Below are 13,302 nucleotides of genomic sequence, written 5' to 3'. Positions count from 1 at the left end.
TGGGTGGGGCTGGAGGCAGAACATGGCGGAGCCATGTGTCCAGTTTTTTGTGACCCGAAAAATGGTAACCCTAGTCTTGTGTGACCACACCAGCCGCACATACCTGACTATGGCCCTGACCCCTCCTTAGCTAACAAAGAAGGTTCCTTTAAATGTGGGCAGGACCTGTGCAGTCCTGGAAACTCAAATACATCACTACTTTGGGTCATTTCTAGATTGATCCACTCATAGGTATCACAACCTGTAGTAGAAAAGTCAGTGCTGAAACAGCAAGGCTGGGCCAAAGCCCTGGGTCAAAAAGGCAACTGGACCACAACAGTTTATGAACAAATGGCGAGGAAGGGTGTGGGGGAGGGTCTGGGAAACAACTGTAGGCCCTTCCTCCATCAAGATACCTCCATGTCCAACACATGCAGATATGGAACAGAGATGGAAACAAGAGTGTCACCACATGAACATGCTGAATAGGGCCTTCTTTTCCTCACAGCCTTTTGGTCTTGTGCTCCTGTCTAGATTTGGAACTGTAAGTTCACAGAGGCAGTTAGGTTAAATCCTGGCAATGAAGTCAGTAGGCAGCCATTAGCAGCAAGGGATTCTGGGTCAGGAATTTCCACACTAAGAAAACAAAGACTTCAGATGAAGCCATGTATACCAATCAGCCTTACGTATTGCACTAACAAAGTGGAATTAGTTTTACTTTGGAGGGGGGGGGGTATTTTTGGAAGGGGGAATTCTTGTAACTTCTGTAAAGAAAGAATGCAGTCAAATAGTATTGCAGGTAGTGTCTGAACTAATCCTAAGCATGCTGGGAATTGAAGTCCTGCATTTTTTTAGCACACAATGCAAGTCTGGAAATCCCATAGCACTCAGAGGTAGGAATTATACACACCAGGATGGTTAAAACAGCTTAGTCTCAGCTAGCAGGCCCAGTAAGAAACCATACAAATTTTTTTAGATGTAGTACTGAAGAATGACAAATCACTGGAGCTGATCCATGGATTCAGTTCCTTCCACTTACTTCTCAAACACTTCCCTTTGATCCGCCTGCTGCCCTCTGCTTTCCTCATCTTTCTTCCCCCGTTTTCCTTTCTTCTTTCTCTTCTTTGCCTGGCCCAGGGTCTCCAGGTCACTGTCACTGTCCTGTGGATTCACATTCAGCTCCTCCTCTGAGGTCTCGATCAGATTGAGCTCGTCACTGTCTGAGCTGTCCAGGGACACCTTCTCCAAAGAGCTGTCCTCTTCCTCCTCACTAGAGCCTTCGCTAGAGGTGCTCTCATACCTGCTCAGAAAAGGAGGTTCTCAGCATGCAAGATGAATTGGGGGGGGAGGGGGTCTCTAGCACGTATTCCAAGCTGCTTGTATGTAGCTCCTTTCATAATGATGTAGTTTCACTATGGTTCAACACTTTAGAAACAAGCATACAAGTACTTCCAAGGTGGATCTTTTGACCCAGTCTAATATTTGATCAAAGATCTGTAGGATCAAAGTGGAGTGCTGATAGGGATACCATATGATTCCAGAAAAAGGAAGATGGATTGAGACATCTGGGTTTTATTTTCATTGAAAGCAATGGAAGTAAAACTCAGATATCTCAAACCATCCTCCTTTTTATAGAGCCATATGGTAACCCTAGCCACAGTGCTGACATATCACCCCTTCCAGTTCAGTACATTGAATGGGGAAGAGGTGGGATTGGAATTAGATTTAAGGACTTAAAGCAAGTGAGTAGCATATCTGGGATTAAAACTGAGGGCAGGAAGATAAAGTGACCAGTTTCTAAAACAAACAGTAAGTCAATAAAAGGGCTGTGCTGTCATGGATCACTGTATCGACTACTATATCATACATCTCTGCAAACATAATCCTCACATCCCGAGGTCTGTCTGAAGGTGACACATATATGAGCATACATACACAGAAACAGAAAAAAATGAAGGCAGATAAAGACCTTATAGCTTATCTAGGTTGCTTAACCTTACCATCTACTATCCCCTTCTAGGGATCCAATGTACTTGGACCAAGCTTTCTTGAATTCAGACAAACATTTCATCTCCACCACCTCCACCAAGGTCATTCCAAGCATTCACCATCCTTTCTGTGAAAAAGTATTTTCTGAGGTTACTTCTGAATCTATCCCCTTTCACCTTCATCCTATACCCCCTCATTCTAGTTTCCTTTCAATTGAAAGAGACTCACCTCATGATCATTTATACCACAAAGATATTTAAACGTCTCTATCATTTCTCTCCTCTCCCATCTTTCCTCCAAAGTATACATATTGAGATCTTTAAGTCTGTCCGCATATGCCTTATGATAAAGACCACACCCCATTTTAGTAGCTTTCCATCCTGTTTATATCTTTTTGAAGGTGCGGCCTCCAGAACTGTACACAATATTCTAAATGAGGTCTCACCAGAGTGTTATACAGGGGCATTAATACTTCCTTTTTCCTACTGACCATTCCTCTCCCTATGCACCCTAGCATCCTTCTAGCTTTCAGCCTGTCTGGCCACCTTAAGATCATCACATACAATCACACCCAAGTCCCGCTTTTCTGTCATGCACAAAAGTTCTTCACCCCTAAACTGTACCGTTCCCTTGGGTTTTTGCAGTCCAAATGCATGACCTTGCATTTCTTAGCATTAAGTCTTAGCTGCCAAATATCAGACCATTCCTCAAACTTCAATAGGTCCTTTCTCGTGTTGTCCACACTATTATGGGTATCTACTCTATTGCAAATTTTGGTATCATCCACAAAGAGGTAAATCTTACCAGATAGCCCTGCAACAATATCGCTTACAAAAATGTTAGAAAGAACAGGCCCAAGAAGCAAACCTTGAGGCACCCCACTGGTAACATCCCTTTCCTCAGAGCAATCTCCACTGACCACTACCCTCCTGACGCCTTCCACTTAACCCAATCCATCATTTGGAGCCCATACTGAGGGTATTCAGTTTATTTATTAGATGCCTGTGTGGAACATTGTCAAAGACTTTGCTAAAATCTAAATACACCACATCTAGCCCTCTCCCTCTAGCCAATTCTCTGATTACCCAGTCAAAGAAATTGATCAGATTTGTCTGACAAGACACACACACATATATATTAGGACACTGCTTGTATAGTTCCTCAGAATAATACATGCATCAAAGACAATTTTACATGCAGGAGATACAGCAGATAGAACTCACTCTCCATTTAGGATGCCTACAAACTTCAGACTTTTTTTGTTTCCACCAGTCTCACTTACTGATGTCCCATCTTTTTTCTTCATGATAGATTTCAAGGAGCCTGTTGGATTAAAGAAAGGGGGAAAATTGTAAGGGACAAGAAACATTTTGTGGGCCTTCACAGCTGCTAAGATCAATGGCAGATAAATTACAAACTGCTGCAAGCTACTGTGATTCCAGAGAGAAGGCTGAGCCCCTGAATTATAGAATCTATCAGCCAATTCTAGTATCCTTCAAAACACATCATAAATCTCAGTCCTTGGGGAACTTCAGGTATATGAAAAACACATTATAAAGCTCCATCATCTGGGTCTAGAAAACCCCAGGGAGAATTCTACAAACATATTATAAAGCTCCATCATTCATAGAAACAGAGAAAATGATGGCAGATAAAGACTAATGGCCAATCCAGTCGGCCCATTCGTATCAACTGGTCATCTCTACAATCCCTTCCTCTCTCTCAGACATGCTCTATGTTTGTCACATACTTCCATAAATTCAGATACTGTTCTGGTCTACTCCACTCGGAAAAATTGAAGAGAGACCGATTCAGAACAAATGCCAGGAAGTTCTTCTTCACTCAGATGGTGGTGAATACCTGGATGCACTTCCAGAGGAGATAGTAGAACAGAGTACGATTTTGGGTTTCAAAATGGGACTGGACAAGTTCCTGAAGGAAAAGGGGATTGAAGGGTACAAATAGAGGGGTACTATACAGTACAAAATGCTTTAGAGTAATAGATAACTTACAGGTCATTGACCTGGGGGGCCGCCGCGGGAGCAGACTGCTGGGCACGATGGACCTGTGGTCTGTCTGACTCAGCAGAGGCGATGCTTATGTTCTTATGTTCATATCTCCACTGGAGGGTTGTTCTTTAAATTACTCCTGAATCTATTCCCCTTTCAACATCTTCTTAAACATCTTCTTAAAGCTGTAATGATCTGCGCATAATCTTAATCTTTCAACTTCATTCTATGCCTCCTCATCTGCCTTGGAATAACTAAGACAAAGTGCAGGACATTGCAAGTGGTGCAAAACGCAGCGGCTAGATTGATAACGGGAATGTCGAAATATGTTCACATCACATCTTATCTTCAACAATTATATTGGCTGCCAGTTGCATTTAGAGTCCAGTATAAAGCAGTGATGATTTGTCATCAGTTCCTATACAGTACGATCCCTGAATTCGTCAAGAGTATGATGGCTAATTACCAACCGAATAGATCATTGCGCTCTGAAAATTCAGCGCTGTTAAAGGCGAATGTCTACCCAAAACATGTAGAAACTAGCGCAATGACCTTTTGTTGTGCAGGGGTAAAATTGTGGAATTCACTTGTGGGGCAGCTACGGAAATGTGGTAATAGAGTTGCATTTAGGAAACTACTCAAAACAGATTTGTTTGTAAAAGCCTAGTTTTAGGCATTGATTTTTCTTGATTGCTGATTTTCTGAGGATCTGATTATTTATGTTTATTTGGGCTTTTTTATATTGTCTTAAAACTATATATTTAAGATTTTGTAAACCGTTTAGGTTATAGACGATATAGAAATTTTAAAAATAAATAAATAAAATACGAGGTGTCTAGGTGTTGAAATCTTCTGTTGAATGTGCAGCAGCAGCCAAAAAGCAAATAGAATGTTAAGAATTATTAGGAAAGCGATAGAAAATAAGGCAACACCCCCCCCCATTATAATGCCTCTGTATCATTCATTGGTGCAACCTCATTTTGAGTACTGGGGGGCAGTTCTGTCATCGTATCCCCCCAAATATAGCAGAATAAGAAATGGAATTAGGAATTGTAGATGATTCAGGCTATAAAATTTTAAATGAATAAGTAAAAGAAGGATAACCAAAATGATTCAGGAGATGGAACTCTTCCCATATGAAGAGAGGCTTAAGAGGTTAGGTCTCTTCAGCTTGGAGAAGAGACGGTTGAAAGGTCTCTAAAATTCTGAATGGAGTAGAGCAGGTAGACCTGAATCAATTTTTTATTCTTTCAAAGAGTACAAAGACAAGGGGACATTCTATGATGTTACATGGTAGTACTTTTAAAATAAATAAGAAAATATTTTTTCACTCAATGAATAGTTAAGCTCTGGTGAAAGGTCACTTTGGGCAGCCAAAAAACCTAGAGACTTGAAGAAGGCACAGATAGTTTATTAGCATACGTATGTGACTCCCGAGCTCCAAGCTGGCTTCAGAAGTGACGAAAACAGGACGTTACAGAGATATTTATACATTCTTCTGGCTATATAACTGAATTCTAGAAAAAACTTTTCACATGTTACTTTTCTTAATCATTGGTGCTAAGCTCATACTAGCAGGTCATTAGCAGGTCACTTATCTAAGCCCTGCAGTCTTTCTGTTACATGTCGTTTATGCTGAGATAGACATAAGAAGCTAGAATGTCCCAGCTAACATACAAGGCAGGCAGCTAGAACATGAGATAAGTTAGGTCTGCAGCTAAACATAATTCAGCATTTTATTAAAGAGAAAACTTAATTCAACACTTAGGAAAACCAGTCCCAGACTCCTTCACTGGAACTCATTATCAGAGGAAATGGTAACAGTGGTTAGCATATCTGAATTAAAAAAAAAAGATTTGGACAAGTTCTAGGAGGATAGGTCCATAAACTGCTATTAAGGAAGATATGGGAAAGCCACTATTTATCCCTGGAATTGGTAGCATGGGATTTTACTATTTGTTGGGATTCTGCCAAGTACTTGTGACCTGGATTGGTCACAGCTGGAAGCAGGATACTGGGCAAGTTGAACCAGTGATCCGGCCCAGTATGGCTATTCTTATGTTCTTATAACCCTTTTCCAGAGTTTCCTTTCAATTGAACAAGACTTGTCTCCCTGTACATTTATATCTTGGAGTTATTCAAATGTTTCTTTCATATTGCTCTTATCTCATCTTTCTTCCAAAATATTTATAGTTAGATCATTGTCTTATGTTGTATGATGAAGGCTCTGGCTCTAATAGCTGATCTGTAGACCAATTTCATCTTGTTTTTAACTTTTTGAAAGCAGTCTCCACAGTATTCTAAATAAGGTCTGACCAGAGACTTCCTTTTTCCATCAAAAGGATGTATATCCACAATTCAGTATAGTACAGTAGAGAATGACACGGTGGCAGTTACCCGCGGCTAGCCACGGGTAACCTGCTGAAACAGGGGGTAGGGGGAGGAAAAGTGCTCACTGCAGGCACGGGGACAAGGCCATCCACCGCCCCATGGAGCGGTGAATGGCCTTGTCCCTGCAGTTAAGGGAGGGAAGGCGAACGGTAACCGATCGTGCGCAGCCCCCTACCTCCTTCCCTCCCTACGGCCAAATCTATCTCCTGCCCTCCCCCTCCCCCTTACCTTTGCGTCACTTTAGCAAAGAAACTTACTGAAGTCGGCGAATAAGGGTAAATGGGATGCCCATGTGGGATCCCTCAGAGGGTGAAGTTACGGATGGGTCAGTTAGAGCGGGGGCTCTAGAGCAGACTTAGGGGGTGGGTCTGTTGAGTGGGCAGACTTGATGGGCTATGGTCCTTATCTGCCGTCATTTTTCTATGTTTCTATGTTTCTACCTGCAGTCGTGTGTGTGTGTGGGCGGAAGCTTCTCCTCTGATGCAACTTCTTTACTAAAGCAAGTTTCTTTACTAAAACGCAAGTTTCTTTACTAAAGCGCCGTGAAGGTAAGGGGGAGGGGGCAGATTTTCGGGCCGCTGAAGGGCGGTGAGGTGGCAAGAGGGAAGGGTGGATGCGACGGGGACGGGGCGGTGAAGGGGATGGCGGGGACAGGGCAGTGAAGGGGACAATGGTCCAGTGACGGAGACAGATTTTTTTCCCGTGTCATTTTCTATAGTACAGATAACAACAAATAACTCTCTAACCAAATGCAATCTCAAAAACAGCAATAAGTATGAAAAAGAAAGAAGAGGAAAGGAGAGAGAAGCTAGAAAGAAGGAGCCGTATATCAAGTAGCATGAATGAGGTTCTTCTGTACATAATGATCTAAATTAACCCATTGTGAGCAACAGTGAGAAGTAGAAGGGTGGCTGTCTCCTTTGCTTTTACTTTTGGCGGTTTTATAGAGGCAAATGGAATTCCACCAAAAAGTGTAGTTCAGTTTTCTATCTTTCAACCAGTTCTTAATCCATAATAGGACACCACCTCCTATCTCATGACTTTCTAATTTCCTCAGAAGTTTTTCATGAGGTATTGTACTTTGTCAAAAGCTTTTTGAAAATCCAAATATACAATATCGATCGGCTCACCTTTAACCACATATTCATTTACCGCTTCAAAGAAATGTAGTAGGTGAAAAGGGAGGGTTGGGTTATGTTTAGTACCTTCATGAATCCAAGGATCCAGCAAAGTTTGGCAGTAGCACAGACCTTGCCTTGAGGTAGGGTTTGGGGGGGGAGGGGGTCGATCTATATTGGAATCTGTTATGATGCGGTTAGTTTATTGCCGTCTAACCATTACAGTTGTGACATGAAAACTGACAAATAGTTGTACGATGGTTCTGACAAATGTTGGCTATGGGGAATGTATTCGTATGATCAAAAGTGTCAGTAAAGTAGCAGCCAGTTATTGTTGTGTTCATTGAATTGTTAACTTCAGAACTGGGAGTGCGGATGCCAAAGGTAAGCTCCATTGAAGCACAGAAAGCACATTATGATGAAGTCGATATCTCAGTGCCCTCACTCAGAAAACTTTGGGATTGATATTCAAAAAGATATTGAAGGGAATTGACTTAGTAGAGACAGAGAGATTGTTCACCCTCTCCAAGGTGAAGAGAACGAGGGCATTCGCTAAAGTTAGAAGGGGAAAGATTCCGTACAAACGTAAGGAAGTTTTTCTTCACCCAGAGAATGGTGGAGGTCTGGAACACTCTCCCGGAGGCTGTTATAGGGGAAAGCACCCTTCAGGAATTCAAGGTTGGATAAGTTCCTACTGGAACAGAACATGCGCATGTAAGGCTAGACTCAAATAGGGCACTGGTTTTTGACCTAAGGGCCGCCGCGTGAGTGGACTGCTGGGCATGATGGACCACTAGTATGACCCAGAAGCGGCAAATCTTATGTTCTTATAAGATCAAATCAAATCAAAATTATCTGGTTAGTAAGTGTCAATTGGATACATTTTTTGCTGTCAGTAACCAGGACCACTAAATGGATAACTTTTGTCCAGCTATTATGATGTCTCACTAAAACTTCTCTATTCAGAATGAGGAGACAGAAATGGGGCAGAGCCAGGTTTACACTTTAGTCGAATAGCTGCTATCCAAATGCTAGAAATCAGTGGCATAGTAAGGGGGTGGGGGCGGACCATTGTGGGTGCAGTCTTGGTAAGGGCACCGGCACCTCTCCACCCCACTATGCCACTCTTGCACCCCCTTTCCTACGAAACACTTTAAATCTTCACCAGCATGAACAACTTATCCAGCCTGCTGCTTGCGCTGGCTTGGCTCCCCTCTGAAATCACTTCTGGGTTGTGGGGCCAGGAAGTGATGTCAGAGGGAAAGCCAACACTGGCACGAGCAGCACGCCAGAGAAGCTGCTCATTCTGGCAAAGATTTAAAGAGGTACCGGGGGGAGGAGGGTATGAATGTGGCATGGGGGGATGCCACTGCCCCAGGCGCCTCCTACCCTTGCTATATCACTGCTAGAAATGCCTAAGATACCTGGAAAAGTAATCTGGTTATTTTTAAGCCAAGGCATTCAGCAACTCTGAGATATCCAGATATTGTGGGATCTCTCAGAGAGAGAAAGAGATAATGGTTGCTGTGAATGGGCAGACTAGATAGGCCATTTGGCCTTTATCTGCCATCATGTTTCTATTTTTCTAGATATACTGTATTTAAGCAGATTAAGTCCTGCTGCTAGCCTACCTCTTTTTTTTTCTCTTTTTGGGGGGCTGGTTTATGAAATAATCATGAGATAAAGTCACTGTACAAAACAGTGTTTCCAAAACTTGTCCTGAAGGCTTAGAAAACCAATTGGAATATATGGACAGCCACGATGAATATGCATAAGATAGATTTGTGTAGGATGGAGACCCCGTGCACATAAATCTATCGCATGCATTTTCATTATGGATATTCCATAATCAGGACAGGGATGGCAGCCACTGATATAGAGACAGAGGCATTTTGCCACAACCATAAAATGGGGAAAGACCCTTTAGTGCAGGGATCTCAAAGTCCCTCCTTGAGGGCCACAATCCAGTCGGGTTTTCAGGATTTCCCCAATGAATATGCATGAGATCTATGTGCATGAACTACTTTCAATGCATATTCATTGGGGAAATCCTGAAAACCCAACTGGATTGCGGCCCTCAGGGAGGGACTTTGAGACCCCTGCTTTAGTGTATCAGTGTATTTAACTATAACTTAATGACACATTGATAAATCTCTCAAGCTTCTTTATGATGGAATTCCAGAACAGACCTAGTATATTCTGCAGTTTGAAGTTCTGATAGACATGTTGGTCCTACAGAGTGTTACAGATCTACCTCCCAACATTTATTTTTTGTCCCCTCGCTTAAGATAATCAGCACTTGTCGCACAATAATATTTTTAGTAACCGCGCCCCTTACCTGGGACTCTTTGCTCCTACATATCAGAGAGGAAACAAACTTGGATAAATTTAAGGGGGCCTTGAAATATTTCTTGTTTAAAGATGCCTTTGAGCACTGATATTAGCCCACCTCTTTCTTACAAGGAAATGACAGCTATGAAGAAATCACCCCTTCCCGTTGTTTTTCTGCTTTATGTTCTCTTTTGATTTTATTGTAGTTCAGCCCTTTTCCTCTTGTTTTTTTTTTGTTTGTTTGACCGTCTTTGTCCATGTATTCGATTTATGTTTTTAAATTTTAAATTTGTATTCCCCTTGTTTTTATATTGTGCATCGCTTAACATTCAAGATAGGTGATTAATCAAATGTTCATTAAACTTGAAACCATATGAATTACCCAGAGATGATATACTGTGTGTAATTTTTCTGACATTTTGGTAACCATAAAATGTGTCAGAACCTGGAAAGAATCCTCTGATTACTCATGTAAGAAAATGTTGGACACAGGATAGAATTTATCAGTAGCTGGTAGATAAAATTTGTGGAGAAATTCTTACCTGACAGTGGACTCAGAGGAACACTGGCCTCTCCCTCCCTGTGGCTCTCATCTACCTGCAATGTGCTCCTGGTGTTTTGGAACATTAGACACTCATCTCTCATGGTACCCAAAGAGGACCTCAATGCTGCAACCTTGTTTTCCAGATCTGACAGTTTCTTGATTTTATCACATGACCCTGCCTGCTTAATGGACTCCTTAATGCTCACTGTGACTCCTGCTTTCATATCAGCTTGCACCACATTTTGGGCATTGGAAAGAGCCACATCCACCTCCTCACCACTGCCCTCCAGTATCAAGTCATGGGAAGTACAGGCTGCATGAGGCATTGGCTCTTGGCTGACCTGGATGCATTTTTCCTGGTACTCAATCCTCGAATCTGGACCTACTGCCACATCCTTAGCTTCTACATTACAGCTGATTGCAACACAGGCCATCTGGGGTGAACAATCCATTGCTATCTCCCTCATCTCCACATGGTTCCCCACTGCCTGATTCTGCACAGAAACCCTGGCCTCACTGCAAGCCTCCACCAGTTCAGGTCTGGCCATCACTTCCTTGTTGATGGAGTTTATTGACTTCCGGGAGCAAACTTCCACCCTCAGTTTCTCAAGCTCCTCAGTTGCCTCTCTTAGATGACCTTCCAGCATGGAGACAACATCCCTCTGATGGTCGATAGTACGTTGCAGTAGCTCAATTTCTCTTTCAGTCTCTGAGGTAAGGCCCAATAAAGACTCCATGACCCACACACTCACATCTTTCCTCTCTATCTCATGGCCTATTGCTGCATCCTGGCAGGGCTTCTGGGACCTGTAGTAAAATACTGCTTCATTCATATCCATCTCTGCTCCTACTGCTACTGACTTGCTCTGCTTGTCCTTCTCAGATGAAGTTTTTGGTGAGCTTGGGGGCAATCTGGTAGCATTAGATCTAGTGGTCCTAACATTTCGCTCAGAAACAGAAAGTCTCTCTGTCAGCTTCTTCAACTCTGAGACCTTACTCGTTCGAGATTTCAGCAACTCCAATTCATTGCATGACTCCGCTCGGAATTCTTGGTTTTTTTCTGGACCCCCATCCAATTTGTCAGCATTGTCTGCACTGTAGGAACGCTGACGGAAGACAGATTTGGATAGCTCTCTCTTCTGAAGGTCAGCCAGAAGTTTCTCCTTCTCCTTCTTTAGGGTGGAAACCTTCTGCTCCAGAAGCGGGATGGTCTTCACTTGCTCTTCTAATTCTCTGAGTTGCTTTAGGGCAGCAGCCATTTGCTCCCGAACATACTGAAGGTGCATTGGGCTGATGGTAGTAGCTGGGGTGCTTCTCCCAGAGTTCAGAGGGCTGATCCTCACAGAACCCATGAAGGAGGGACTTAGAATGGCTGGTCCTTCTCCACCTCCATTCTGTGGAACAGAAGAGGACAACTGGGTCAGATGTGAATATCCAGAGCTGGAGACAGACACATTGGCTTTGGAGTCACTGCTGGGGAGCCTAGGCCTGCTTTGAACATTCCCAGGATTCTGCAAGTTCAACTGTTCCTGTTCCAACCTCTTGCTGGTCTCCAGTAATGTCTTCTCCACACGAGCATTCCGTATAAGAGATTTAGGGGATGGTGGAGGAAGAAGCTTGATGACAGGGGTTGGGGATCCAATGCAGGAAGTCTGTAGACTCGAGGGCTCTCTTGCATCAGAGGAATTAGACTGAGTTCTTCCCCTTGGAGAAAGTAAAACCCCATATTTTCCATCTTCACTGGTAGTGGATGCCAGAGACTCTGTGGAAGTCCATCCCCCAGTCTGGCTATTAGGGCTCCACAGAGATCCAGAATGTTTGGGCACCTTGGGTTTACGATGGACTGGTACTTTTTTCAGGGTCTGTCCACTTTGGATGTCATCAACATATTTCAGAAAATCCAGATCCAACTGGAAGCCATAAGGAGTTTCCACAGTGTAGGTGCTCTTTTCGCTATTATTCTGTTCTTTGTACAAGAAGTTGCTCCCTATAATTGTAAACAAAATTACCCTCTAGTTAGTAACAGGAAACAGATTATTGATTCAACAGATAGCTCAATGTCATCATCAGTTTCATTCCTTGGAAATTGACAGATGGCATGATTTTTAAATATAACACAGTAACTGATTAACCTATTTATTTTATTCAATTTATATTTATTTGAAAAATACTCCCATTTTAAATCTATTTTATAAAGGCACAACCAATAAATATCACAAATATTTCCATAACATTAAAAAAATTATTTAATCAATTGAAAAAATATTTTTTTAGTTCAATTATATATGAGGCAAAAGGCTAGCTTCTAAGTAATTAGTGACTTCCTTTATTGTCTTCAAAAATTACTATAAAATCATCTACCTAGAAATTCCTCATGTACTTCTCTAAATACATTACTAAGCAGCCAATTTAGCGTGCTCTAAATGTTAACATGTGCTTATATTTAATTCGTGCTAAATCGGCTAGCATGCCTTAGTAAAAGACCCTTTAAATACCATGTATCACTTTAAAAAATAATTTTTACAACTATGAGTGCAAAAGGATTTATCATATCAGCACTTATCTGTTCATGCCATCTGCCTATACTGTATTATATTTCAGAACTGTAAAAAGAATGAATGAGTGCTTCTTGAAACCCTGATGCAGAGCTGTCACTAGCTCAAAATGTGATTATGTTGGTTGGGGGTGTGCTCATGGAGGAGATTAGGGGGGTCAAGGGCATTCTGAAAATTTACACTGACTATTACAGAATGTGCCGGATCACATGAGGATTTATACCAGGTTTTAGTTTGTGTAAACGGTCATGCCTAAATTTAGTCGCTGGTCCCAGTGCTAAATGCTACTCTATAAACTGTGCCTAACTTTAGGCACAGTTTAAAGAATGGAGCTAAACGGGAGGAGGGGGGGTTCTGTGCCAATTTTTTGGGTGCCATTTATAGAT

At 42.2% G+C, this 13,302-nt stretch overlaps 1 protein-coding gene across 9 annotated transcripts in view; it reads right to left on the bottom strand.

Annotated features, from left to right (window-relative positions):
• Positions 1–13,302, bottom strand: part of KANK3 (KN motif and ankyrin repeat domains 3) — a 149,765-nt gene that overhangs the window by 22,987 nt on the left and 113,476 nt on the right. For all 9 annotated transcript variants that reach the window (XM_033954736.1, XM_033954734.1, XM_033954741.1 and 6 more), the window contains 3 exons: positions 10,360–12,348; positions 3,192–3,291; positions 1,019–1,279 (listed from right to left, as the gene is read on the bottom strand). In XM_033954736.1, coding sequence (XP_033810627.1) covers positions 1,019–1,279; positions 3,192–3,291; positions 10,360–12,348 — 2,350 coding nt within the window. The remainder of the gene's footprint in view (positions 1–1,018; positions 1,280–3,191; positions 3,292–10,359; positions 12,349–13,302) is intronic.

Source organism: Geotrypetes seraphini, chromosome 8, assembly GCF_902459505.1.
Source record: "Geotrypetes seraphini chromosome 8, aGeoSer1.1, whole genome shotgun sequence".
NCBI classification, from domain to species: domain Eukaryota; kingdom Metazoa; phylum Chordata; class Amphibia; order Gymnophiona; family Dermophiidae; genus Geotrypetes; species Geotrypetes seraphini.
The sequence above is the reverse complement of the archived record's forward strand: the minus strand, read 5'-3'. Positions and strand labels throughout refer to the sequence as shown.